This window comes from Theropithecus gelada, chromosome 9 (genome assembly GCF_003255815.1).
Source record: "Theropithecus gelada isolate Dixy chromosome 9, Tgel_1.0, whole genome shotgun sequence".
NCBI lineage: Eukaryota > Metazoa > Chordata > Mammalia > Primates > Cercopithecidae > Theropithecus > Theropithecus gelada.
Window position 1 is genome coordinate 38,538,660 of NC_037677.1, and position 12,888 is coordinate 38,551,547.

At 59.1% G+C, this 12,888-nt stretch overlaps 1 protein-coding gene across 1 annotated transcript in view; it reads left to right on the plus strand.

The window, feature by feature from the left end:
* Positions 1-9,845: 9,845 nt before the first annotated feature.
* Positions 9,846-12,888, plus strand: part of RET (ret proto-oncogene) — a 53,014-nt gene continuing 49,971 nt past the window's right edge. Inside the window, exon 1 of the mRNA XM_025396665.1 lies at positions 9,846-10,155. Coding sequence (XP_025252450.1) covers positions 10,080-10,155 — 76 coding nt within the window. The 5' untranslated portion in view covers positions 9,846-10,079. The remainder of the gene's footprint in view (positions 10,156-12,888) is intronic.

A 12,888-nucleotide genomic window follows, 5' to 3' on the forward strand; every position in this document is an offset into this window, starting at 1 on the left:
TGATGAGGTTCTGGGCGAGTCTCAGGGGCTGAAGAGGTGAGTTTGGGCCCCTAGGAGAAGAAGGAGGGGGGCAACATTGCCCTTCCCAATGTGGGCCTCTCCACACCTACCCCTCATTTACAGCCTAGGACGAATCAGCCAGGGAGGCTGTTCACAACAACCCCGTCCTGACCCCGTCCCGACCCCGTGTGCACCACCTCCCACCCAGGAGGATGCCTAGGTCCCCGTGAGTGCAGGGCTGGGTGGGTGAGGGTCTGAGACACGCCCTGAGGGCCAGGCCCAGGGAGGCAGGATACCCACTGAGGTGGAAACCTGAGGCCAACTGTCTCTTGGCTCCAGCGCTGGAGCTGTTGAAAACGTCGTCCCAAATGTGCACAGAAATCAGCAGGGCGGAGGGTGAGCTGCCTCGCCACTTCTGCCATCAACATGGAGGCCTGGAACCTTTCTGCAGCCTTCGGGGGGAGTCCTGGAAAGCAGCGCAGACACCCGTCCCTTCTCTCCCACTCCCCATCCACAGCCCTGCCAGGAGGAGGCCTGCCTGTGCCCTCGGAGCCCCCAGCACCAGGGAACCCACCTGGGCTGCCTCTCAATTCTTGTTTCTGCCTGTGTGTTTTCTGTGAGCCAAGTCCTGGGACCATGACGCAACCCTTCTGCCTGGGCTCCCTGCGACCCCGCCCTACCCACCGGGCCTGGAAAACAAGCCAGCAGTCAGCCCAGCCTGGCCCTAGGACCTCCCATCCAAAGTGGTCCCAAGCCACAGCACAGATGATCTGGTGTATAGTGCTTAGACGTCAGCCTCACTAGAAGATGAGTTGCAATTGGGACTGCAATTCCAGGAGGGCACCCACACCTTCACAGCTCAGCCCCATCCTGGGGCTGGGAGGCTGAGAGTAGAGCAGCTCAGGTAGGATGGAGTCAGCCCCACCAGCGGCCGCTTGGTATCCAAGCCTGAGCTGGGCAGAGGGTGGCTACAGGACCCTGGGCAGGGCCCAGGATGGATGGGCGGGCAGCAGGGTGGGGGCCCATCTCTAAGCCGGAAGGAGAAGCTTCCAGACAAGATTGCATCTGACCTTCTCCTAGTGTCTCCTCTCTCTGGCTCAGAGCCCACGGTGAGCTCAGCTCCCACTCCTGGGCTTCATCCTGGGGAACTTTGTAGAGTATCCAAACTACAGAAAATTGCCAACCTCTGGAAGCCTCAGCAGGACCAACGTCCTCCACGCAGAGCCCTTCTTATCCCCTAGGACAGCAGGCCCAGGCTCCTCTGGGGATCTGGGCGGGGCACAGCTGGGAGGGGAGGGGAGTTGCTCTGGGTAAGCAGGATGCTTCTAAGCTTCTAAATCAGGTTCCGGAGAGACCCCCCCATCCCTGATCCCCCACCCCCTGCTGGCCTGGAGCACTGAGGTCTTCCAAACCTTCCAGAACATTCTCAGCTGAGCAATCCCAGCCCTGGGCAAATCCCAAGGGAACCTGGAAAAGGAAGCCCCTCCCCTTGCTGGGATCATCATATCCTTATGTTTAAAGGGCCAGAGGGAGAAGAATGTTTCTGTGCTTTTTAGAGAAACTCTCTCCACAAAACACTTCCTGATGGTTGTCTGACACCAAAAACCTATTAAAGTCATAAAGTTCTCCTGCGGAACGCTTCTCAAAAATGTATTTATCTAAAGGGCATCTGTGTTTGGTCTCCAACGCAAACGCTCCAAATGTCGGGCCCCGGGTGATTTATTTGGGCGCTTTGTTCTCTCCCTGCGAGTTGTTTTCAGCTCAAGCCCCTGGTCGCATAGCTCCTTCCCCTGATGTTTATAGATGGCTTCGATTGGCGCAGAGCCAGGCCGGCCAGGAAGAAGGGGCTTGGAGGAGCAGGTAAGCATGCATCGAGGGGCTGCAGAGAGTGGGGCAGCGGACAGATGCTCCCAGCAAAACCCTGCACTCCCCATCTGCTGGCTGAACACACTCCTGGCTGGACCCAGGCTGTCCTCCCCACCCAGAGGGCATTCTCCTGGTAGACATTTGAACAGCAGCTAGGAATCCTCACCAGGTCCCCAGCTGCCCTAGATGCTGGGAATTCAGCAGTTAACACACCTGAACCCACTCAGGCAGACTGGACACACGAGACAGACCAAGGAACAGAAAACAGTGAAGAGTGATGTAGGGAGCCTGGGGCCACAGACATTGCAAGGCCTCCCTCAGGCGACAGGGAAATGCAGCACAGCTAGAGCGGAGGGCATGCTAGGCTCCACGCAGTGCCAGTGCTGAGCATCTAAGTAGGGTGGGAAGAGGTGACTTCTGAGTGATAAGTAGGAGTTGGACAACAGAGGGGCTGGGAGGAGCCAGGAAGAGCCTCCCAGGCCGGTGGGGGTCCAGGGCAGGGAACACCTGAGTCTGAGGGATGGGGAGTCTGGGACAGAGGAGAGAGGGCTGGATGCTGAGGTCCCAGCATTCGGTGATCATGCCTGAGCCTCAGGCTGCATAGAGAGTCCCCTGACAGCTCTTCATCAGCCTCTTAATATGCAGTAGCTCATCAGCCCCTTTCCAAAGAGGCCCCTGAGGGCAGGGCTCTGCCAAGGCTGAGCTGTGTCTGTGCTCCTAGCCCTGCCTGCTGTAGGAAGGAAGTCCTGGGACTGGGCCTGGAGGAAAGCAGCAGACTCTCCAGACAGGGGGTGCCCAGGGTGTACCCCTGCAGTGCTCCCCATCTCCTCAGGGCTGTGCCTTTTCAAGCTGCCTGGAAGCCAGGGCACAGAGGGAATGCTGCAAGAGCAGTGGTCCCCGGGATAATCCAGGCACTACCCAGCCAGCTGCTTCTCTGCTCTCCTTCCACTAGGGAGGTGGGTGGCAGGAGTCCATCTTCCCCAGGTGCCCCAAGGAGAGGCTATGGAGATGTTTTTTAGAGCTGCATTGCTCAGTAAGTATCCTAGCCACATGTGGCTATTTAATTTTACATTATTTTAAATTCAATAAAATTAAATATTCAGTTCCTTGGTCGCACTAGCCACATTTTAAGTGCTCGGGCAGCACAAAGTTCAACATGGTCATCGTCACAGAACCTTCCCCTGGACAGACAGAGCCAGCAGGGAGGGGCCTCTCTGGTCTGTATGAGGGGTCCAGCATGGCAGGAAGCCCTGGGCAGGCCTCAGCTCAGGTAGCAGCACAGGGTGTTGCAGGGGCTGGAGGGGATGTCCTGGGGGCTCTGCCTGCAGCCAGCCCCAGGGCCTGCAAAGCAACGAAGGCCTGCAGGAGAGCCGGAAGGGGTACCAAGCACCTGAGCCCTCTGCAGTACCTGTACAAGTATCAAGTGCCTGCACCCTCTGCAGACACAGGGGCTGGAAATCACGCACAACCTGCACTCTGCGCCCCACACCCAAGGGCAAGCAGGATACAGGAAAGGAGGGTGGCCTGCACGCAGCTTACAGTTCCCTCCTGTCCCTGCAGCTCACAGCAGCTCCTGAGTGTGGAGCAAGGCAGGCTCCCCTGGGCACCCACAGGCCTGGAGGGCCCTGGCAGATACACACCTCGCCAGAGCCGCAGCCACCTCCATCATGAGCCCATGGCAGCCTGCAGACACCACTGGGGCATTCAGTCACTGGCTTCCTGTTTGTCAGCATCCCAAAGCACCACAGGGTTTTTTGGCTCCAAAAGATCTCCTGGGCCAAAGTGAGCCTCTGCAGGTCCTGCGGGCAGGACCCCTCTCAGAGGACGGAGGGCACGCTGCAACTTCCAGGGAAGCCAGCCAGAGGCTGCTGCGAGGATACTCTCCTGGGAGGGTGAACGCCTGCCTGCCTCTGCTGGGGCACTGTGGGGAAGCCAAGGCTGGCTGGCCTCCCACCACCTCCCGGTGTCTCCAGGGCAGCACTGCACCCCAGCACCATCCTCTTTGCCCAAGGTCAGCTCCCAGGGCCGCCCAGGCCTGACAACCACCACCTACGTCTCTTCTGCCTTGGACCCCTGCACACATGTCTTGAGTTTGGGGGATTGTTCCCTAGATGCACGGGGAATTGAGGGACTTGGTTTTCTTCACTGTTAACGTCTCTGTTTCCAAAAATGGTGCCGGGAATACAGCAAGGGCCCAGGAGATGTCTGTCAAATAAATAAGTGGGCTTTTCAAGAAGAACGAAGGGCAATTGTGCAGACTGAGGGAAAGACAGATTCTCCTACCAGTGTTGGAGCAGAAAACAAATCCCGACTTCATCCTCAGTGGTCATTTTGGGTTTGGCGACTGAAGAGGAGCAATGATGCTGAGGACGCTGGGAGCTGGCGGGGGCACACTTCCTCCCTGGAACCCCGCTGAATGGCAGCTCATGGTGGCCTTGGATGCCAGAGTTCCTTCTTCGAAGTGGCTCCTTTGCGGCCCCTCTGTGGCCCCTCCAGCTCAGATCTCGTTGTAGTTTAGAAGCCCAAGGAGAAGTTGTAAATAGGTTTTGCAATGGCAAAAGTGAGCTTAATTTTTCATTGAGCTTACCTCCAGCTAATAACGAATCAGGAGGCGCTCTTTCACTCACAGAAGCAAAAAGGAAAAGAAAGGGCTTCCTAGTGACAAGATAATTTGTCAGAAAGTTATGAGTGGGCACGGCAGGGCTGTATAGGAAGTGTGTATTGAACAATACGACACACTGGCTTCTAATTGCTGCTGCCTTTCTGATCAATAATACATGTTTTCAAAAAGCCTTCTGCTTGCATTTACACAATGGACTGTAACTACTGCAAAGATCCATTAAGGCCTATTTTAAAAAGTGCATTCGTAAAAAGTTGCCTAAATCTGCATTACAAGGCAGATTATGAAACTGCCTTGGGAGATGTTTTGTCTAAAAAGCATTCAGCCCATATCTGCTGGACGGCTGACTCGAGCTCCCCACTCTCCGCGTTGCTTGGAGCCAGGATGCCTTCTCCAGAGGATGCACCAAGCAAGGCACCAACAGGCCTGAGGTCCTGTCCATGAACCGGCCGGCCTCTGAGCCCCTCGGGCTCGGTGTAAGCCAATCGCCCAGGAGGCTGGGTGAGTGCAGACATTAATCAACCCACCACTCCTGAATGTAATTCAAGGTCAGATAAGTGGTCCTCTGCGGCAAATACGGCTCTGGGGTCTTGGGTCCCTCCAGCACTGAGAAGGCTTCGGGTTGCATGGGGAGGGCTCAAAGCCTGTGGCCAAGCCAGGATGCAAAAGACAGGTGTGTGCTCTGGCAAGCTAGTCTTGTTGACCACCAGCCCCACACAGCATGCAAGTGCACCTGTGCAGGTGGGAAGTCTGGACTGTTTGGGTCCAGGGTCCCCTGGCTTTCTGTGCCACCCTAGCACCGTCCAGTGGCTGCTTGGGCCTCATGGCCTCAGCTCCTACAGCTGACAAGATAGAGGCTGATGACAGCGGCAGCTCATGTTGATGGCAAGGGTCCGTGGGCTGAGGGCTCTGTGCAGACTGACTGGCTCCATCCCCAGGGAACTTAAGGGAGAAGGAGCTCTGCCTTCCTACTGAGGCACGGAGACTCTCGGTAACCCGCCAAGGATACGGGGACAAGAGACAGAGCAAAGACACACTCAGAGCCCCCTGCAGCCTTCCCACCATGCTACTGCCCCAGGCCACACTTAGACAGCCTCCTGTAGGAGAGAAAACCCTGGCAGAGGGGCAGGAAACACCGCCACTGTCTGCTGAGCCCACTGATGCATCATTGGGATTTACCCTCAAGTCAGTGCCCATGTTATTGCTCTCATGTCACAGAGGATGACACCGAGGCCCAGAGAGCACCACAGAAGCTGCTGAGTGGTGTGGCTAGCCTGGCTCTGGTGCTGGGCAAAAAGGATGGAGATTCCTCCAAGGGAAGGGGAGGAGAAGAGGGGTAGAGGGGGGAAGAAGAAAGGAGGACGAGGGAAAGAAATTCAGAAGAGAACGAAGTGTGGGGGCATGGAAAAGTGAGGTCAGCAAAGTGATAATGATAGGTCAGCGGGAGTAGGTGGGCAGGCTGGTGGGAGGAGGTGGGCTTTCCCTGAACCCCCCAGGGTTTCTGATGGATATGTAGGCCCCTGTTGCTTCTGTTCAGGCACCCGGCTCCTAATCAGGCCCCAGGGAGGATGCAAAAGGGGTCTTCTCCCAGGCCAGGCTGAGGGCTCTTCTACAAACACCCCTGAGGGCACCTGAGGTCCACAGGCAGGCAGGACTTGCACGGTTAGGTAAAGCCTGTCCTGCGCAGCCACACCCTGCGAGCCCAGGCCAGGTGTTCTGTGAGCATGCTCACGGAAACAGCATATCTGGCATGCGGTGGGCTGGCTGAGCAGCCCTTCTGGGTGCCCTGAGAGCCAGCTGGTGGTCACTGGCTTCCTCCTCGCAGCTGCCCTGGAGGGCACCAACAGGAAGGCCAGGGAGGCAAACCGTGGGGAGCAGTAGACCTGCCCCTCACCTCAACAGCCCGATGGGGGAACAGAGGGCAGTGGCAGGCAGATGGGGAAATTGAGGCACCGACCACTTTGCTAACAGTGCACATAGCCAGCCTCAGAGTCTGTGCTTCCAACCACCATGTCACACTGCCCATGGGAGGGACCTGGACCCCTGCCCACGTCCACTCTGAGAGGCCTCGGTCAGCAGTTCTAGGAATGCCACCCAGCCTTCCAGTGTCACCAGGACCGAGCTGCACTCTTGAATGTGTTTCCCCCTACCTGCAAGTCATTAGACACCCCCACAGCCAGTTTCCTGTCACTGCACTCAGCCTCACTCCGACCATGCTTCTCAGTGCAGGCAGAGACCCCCACGTCACCTGGGTCAGAGGACACAGAGCATCCCACCCGCCTCCTGCCAGGCAAACCTGCACAGGCATGGCCCATGATGGGCTTGCCCTCCTCCCTCCCTTCCCTGTGCTGTGTTTTGGTGCTTTGGAGTCAGACCTGAGGAGCTCCAGGTAATCTTCACCTGCTCAGAAGCAATGAATGACCTCCAAGTTCTCACATGCTGCAGGGAGATGGTGTGAGCTGCCCACCCACTAAGCATCTTACCCTGCACTGGGGCAGAGTCTTGAAAATACCATCTCCTCACAGTCACCAGGGAGGGACACTATTTCAGTCCCCATTTGAGAGATGGCAAAACTGAGGCTGAGGAGTAAAGTATGCAATGTCACACAACTATGAATGGCAAAATTCAAAATCAGATCTAATCACTCCAAGCAGATGCCTGCAGCAGAACCTCCTGGGTTTTTTTTTTTTTTTCTTTTTTTTTTTTTTTTTTTTTTTTAGTGATAGAGTCTCACTCTGCTGCCCAGGCTGGTCTCGAACTCCTGGCCTCAAGTGATCTTCCTGCCTTGGCCTCCCAAAGTACTGGGATCACAGGTGTGAGCCCTTAGCCTGGCCCCTGAACTTTTCTTTTAACATGGATTTTTAGGGAGCGGGGGACCCAGGATGTGTGTCTTCATAAAAGCTGTCCTAAAGATTCTCCAGGGGGACCTGCGGGCAGGGACAGGGAGCACCGACCACATTTTGATGTGCCCTCTTCCAGCTCCCAGAGAGCCCGTGACCCTCAGCAGGACGGTGTGGCCAGGGTGCCCGAGCCCAGGCCCAGGGAGGCCCAATGGCTGCAACTTACTAACGGCTTCCTGTTTGTTGGGCACTGGGCTCTACCCTCACATGCACCCCTCTTTCTATCTTCACCCCTTCTTCTGAGAGGGAGATGTTTATAGCTGGGGAAACTGAGGCTCAGAGAGATGACTAAGGGGCAGAGCCCCCTGCAGGCCCTCCCCACCCCATGGACTGAAAGAAGTCAGGGCCAGGCCTCCTGGGCACCCAAAGACTGGCACATCTGCCTTGCACTTCACCCGGCCTCCGCCTCCCCTTGTGAGACCTCAGGGGGTGGCCTCACTTCCCCTCTGCTGGGCGAGGAGCTCTTTCCTGCTGCCTGATGTTCTGGATACTGAGCCTACACCCAGGCAGGGCTGAATCTCCTCCCCCCGCAGTCCCTGAGACCAGCCGGCTCTGGGCCTCACCTCTGTCCTCTGCTGAGCAACCCTTTGGTCAGATCCCTGGGCGTGCACGTGTCAGGGAGGCATGCATCTGTGTGCGTGTGTGTCCATGTATGGGAACACAGGTGTATCCTGCGAGGGCCCCCCAGACCTTTTTCTAAGGGGTAAATGACACCCTTTCACGGTGTCAGATGTTCACTCAGGACCCCCAAGGGTGAGGGTGGAGCGAGAGGGTGGAAAGGTCTAAGGTAGGGTAGGCAGGAGCACAAGCCCAGATGGCTCCTTAAGATGGCCACAGAGAGCCCAGCCAGACATCAATGTCAGCCAAGGGCTGGCCAGGGTGGTCCCTGGGAGGTGTGGGGGTGGGGCTATTTAAGCCTACCCACTTCCCTCTTCATTCACCTAGGAGGCAATCACAGGAGCTTGTTTGTAGCCAAAAGATACCCCCAGCCCCTCCCTACCTATCAGGTCCCTTCCCTGGGCACAGGCCTGAGTTTGCAGCCTGGGTAGCCACTGGCACCAGAGATGGAACCTGTCTGCACCCAAGGGAGCCCCTTGTGGCCAACTCCAGCTCCATAAACTGTAAGGGTGTGGCAGGCAGCCGGAGTCCAGTGGCCCAGAGTGGCTCTCCTCGGTTGCCAGGCCTGTGCCCCGGCCACCTACCTCTCAGCAAGCCAGGTCTGGACATCATGGTTGGCTGAGTGCAAGCCAGCCTCTGTCTTGGCAGTTCCCCCTCCTGCCTGTGAGGGTGACTTCACTTTGACTTCATATCTGCAGTGATGTGCAGATCACTTACTCAGCCCTGAGCTCAGCCAGGCAAGAGGGCGGGGTTCTGCACACAGCAGGCAAAGGAGCGGCTGGCTCAGGGGCGCCCTGTGCCCAGGTTCCCAGGCTCTTCATCCTCAGGGGCCCATGGGCTTCCCTTCCTCCATCCCTCTGAGCCTAGGTGCAGGCCAGACCTCAAAAGGCAGCGAGGGATGGGGCGAGAACAGAGAACTTCCCCACTGAGCCCATATCCAGCCTCACCCAGAACCCCTTCTCAGGTCTAGTTGCTGCTCGCTACTAGGGGTAAATGTGTTTTGCGCATCATTGCCATCATTTCTTTGGGGGAAAACTGGATTCTTTGGGGCTCCAGTTCCTCCCCGCTACTCACTCGCCGACTGTCAGCCCCACCTCTTAAAAGAGTTCTGCTGTGTAAGGGATGCAAGGGCCACCAGCACCAGGTCTCTGAAAGGCGGCCGGAGCCAGTTTCCGGTTTCCAAGGGTTGGAACAGTACTGGTAGGGGGAATCACAAACTGCCCTTCCTCGACCCTACCCTCTCTACTACCCCAGGATGTTGAAAAAGGCTATTCTGCCACTCTTCCCCTGCTCAGCTCTTCCTCGCCTCCCGCCTCCAGCCCCAGCAGAGGCCGCGCTCCCACTGCGCCTCCCGCCTCTGAGAAATGGCGCAGCATGCGCTCCGCGGAGAGCCTGGAGGCGGGGCGCCCTTCTCTGAGTCCGCGGGGTCGCACCCCGAGCCAGTCGGCCAGACCTGCATCCCGCGTAGCATCCCTGCCCTTTCTGTGCAGCGGAAAGGGCAAAACGCAGGGACTGCAAGTGGGCGCGCACCGGGTAGGAAAAGCGGTTCTGCGTGCAGAGGTGCGTGGACCCGGGCTCCAGGGTTCCATCCAGCACCGCGCCCCTCATGGCCCGCACACGACTCCTGCTGCGCCCTTTTCGGCCGCGCCCCGCTCCTCCCCAAGCCCCACCCGGCCCGCGCCGCACGTCCCGCACTGAGCTCCTACGCGCGTCGCGCCCCGGCCGCACCCCGCGCAGCCAGAGCAGGCACCGGAGCCCCGCCCCTGCCCGCACCCCGCCAGCCTCCGGCCTCGCCTGGCCCACCCCTGGACCGCCCCCGCACCGCCCAGTCCCGCCCCTACCCGCTTCTCCGGCGCAGCCGGCGTTTGCCTCGCTTCAGTCCCGCGACCGAAGCAGGGCGCACAGCAGCGCTGAGTGCCCCGGAGCCCCTGCCGCGCGCCCAGGAGCCCCTGCCACGCGCCCAGTGTCCGTCGTGTCCGCCGCGCCCCGGGCGGGGATGGGGCGACCGGACTGAGCGCCGCACCCGCCACCCAGACCCGCCGGCCCTCCAGCCGCGGCCCCAGTGCGCACGGGCGATGGCGAAGGCGATGTCCGGTGCCGCGGGGCTGCGGTTGCTGTTGCTGCTGCTGCTGCTGCCGCTGCTAGGCAAAGGTGAGTCCTGCCGGCTGCCGGCAGCCGGCGCCCGCAGCGGCCAGGGCGAAGTTGGCGCCGAGCAGCGGAGAGGACGCATTCAGAAGCGCCTTTCTGTTTGCTGTGGGCAGCGGGCTGTGCGGTCGCCGGCCGCCTGGCCGCGGCTGGGAGCGCAGTGGCTGCGGCGGGCGGCGGGCAGGGCGCCTCGGGCTGGGGCTGGGTGGGTCTCAGGCGGGAGCGGAGCGCGGGCCGGGCAACAGGGGCCGGTGCTCAGAGCCCTAGCCATAGCCGCAGGTCTCAAATCTGGCCGCGCCCTACGCCAAAGCCGCGTCCTGGAGCAAACTGGACAGCAGTTTCGGGGCCGGCGTGGCGGATGGGTCAGGGACCCCCAAAAGCCCGCGATTCGTGCAGGGAGTTCTGTTTCGGCAGGAGACGGCTCCGTCCTGGTTTCCTTTTCCCGCTCAGCGTCCGTGCGTTACTCCCCCAGCTCTGCCGTCCTGGCCAGCCGAGGGTTTCGGAGGCTCTTTTGAAAAGATTGCTTTTCCCTCGTGCGCTTTTGCCGCCCTGGTCTTTACACAGCTAAAAACCGTGGTTTCTGGGGTGGCTCCCCCCGAGGGGCCGCCGTGATCGGAGTCCCACCCGGCAGCCCTGGAGTGGTGTGGCGCTGCTTGGCAGAGATGCTGAAGATGCGGCCATAGGAGGCCCAGGGCTTGGGGTGGGGTAGGGGTTTGCGCCGCCAGCCAGCGTGGGTGCTGGGCCTGGTGAAACCGCAGATGCTTTAGGATCCCAGCATTAGGTGTGGCCTTGCAAAGATGGTCATCAACCCCACCCAAACTCTGGCAGAATGAGCCGCAAGGCTGTGCAATCTTTGACCCCTTGGTGCACGTTTTAGTGTCCTCAAACTGGCCCTGACTTAATTCCCTCCAAGTGCTTGTGTATGAACCAAGTTTCCCTCTAAGAGGGTAGGAGCCCTGGCCATCCTCCCTCACTCCTTAGGAAGGGCTTTCTCTCCCCACAGCCTTTGGGAACAGAAGAAGCCGTGGGCAGTCAACCTGTCTCTGGCCCCAGGCCCTGCACAGACTGAGTTTCCAGGCCTGCCTGAGACTTCATGTGTGTGACCTGTGCCTCAGCTCAGCATATGCTGAGGCCAGAGTGGGTCCCCAGTCCACCTAGCGAGGGACAGGGGAGAAGCCCTTGCCCTCCTATCTGTTCTGAGTGTTAGGACTTTGGGGTCCCAGTGCTGCAGGGGGAAGACACGGGGCAGAAGCAAACAAGGCGCCCTGAGGCTGTCTTGGGATTCTGGGCTGTGGCTTTGGCTTTGAGGTTGTGGGTAGGAGGTCAGGTGTCAGCAGCTACTGATGTGCTGGGCAGGGGACTTCCCCACACCCTTCCACAGCGTTGCGTTCAGTCGGGGTGGCCAGTGAGGCTGTGGGGGCCAGGCTCTGGGGGTTGGCTTGTGGCACTCAGCAGGCATTCAGGTAGCTTTCCATCCCCAGAACCCTGGCCCACAGACAGCTTCCGCAATCCAGAGATCGTGAACCCCTAGCTCCTGGGATAACCCAGACACCACAGTTGGTAGCACTGGAAGTGGAGAGGCAGCCCCACTCCCTGTTGTAGACAGCTGGGGCCTTTGGAGAGGCCTGCGGGGCTCTTTCCCAAGAGCCACAGCTCGGGAGGTTCAAGCCGCACTCTTGGAGCTGCCAAGGACCGGCCCAGTAAGCCCTGCGGTGCTCCCCAACCACCCCCTGGGACAGCTCGGCCTCGAGCGCCCTCTTGCGGATGCTGCCCTTTAGTAGCTGGGCCTGATGACAGGCACAGACAGGGTCTCTAGAGGATGAGGGTCCTTCCCCAGCTAACACACACACACTCACACTGGATCACCATCAAGACACACTCCTGCCCCTTCTCATGGCACTTGCTCCCAAGGCTGTGGACACGCACAGCGTGGTTCCTTCACACCCTGCCTCACCCAGGTCCACACAGGGACCCCAGCCCCTCTCATCACTCGCACACACAGGGACCCCACGTGTGTATACAGGGGCACACACTCCTCATACCTGCAGGGCATAGCCTGTCAGCCCCAGGTATGCTGGAACCAGAGTGAGAGAACCTCCATCTAAAAGTTACATTCATTTAAAAGTTGCTCTTAAAGGTTTCTGACATTTCACTGCTCAACATAGATATGGCTGTCCCCGTTGCTTGGATGAGGAAACTGAGTCTCAGCTTCTGGGGTTCCCCCCAGATCCCAGGCTGACCCTGCACCTCAACCTCCCACAGCTCCTCAGCAAGCCTCTTGTCTCTTGTCTTCCTGGCCTGGCTTCTTGGGTCCTGTTTTGCAGCAAGGAAGGACCTTCCCTCTCTGCCCCCGGGCCCCAGGGCCTTCTGCTCCCAGCATAGAAGAGCTGGGCAATGTGACTTGGCAGGGCCCCAATCCAAGCTGCCAGACCACCCTTTGCAGAGGGCCTAGGCGGCCCACCTCTGCCTGAACCACCAGGTGTCAGCGTGGGCAGCTCAAGCCAGGGGTACAGCTCCCCCTGCTTCATCCTTTTCCTCCTCCCCTTTCTCTGGCCAGAGGCTTCATCAGGTTCACCTGGGCCTGGCCTGCTTTCTCCTCCACCCCAGCTCACTGACCCTGTCTGGTGTCCAGGAGCTGCCTGCAGCCCACACTGGTGGGCTGGGCCTGCTGGGGGCCTGCAAGCAGAGAGCAAATGGGGAAGTGCATTGAGCTGATTCACTAAATTGCCTTTATTCTGC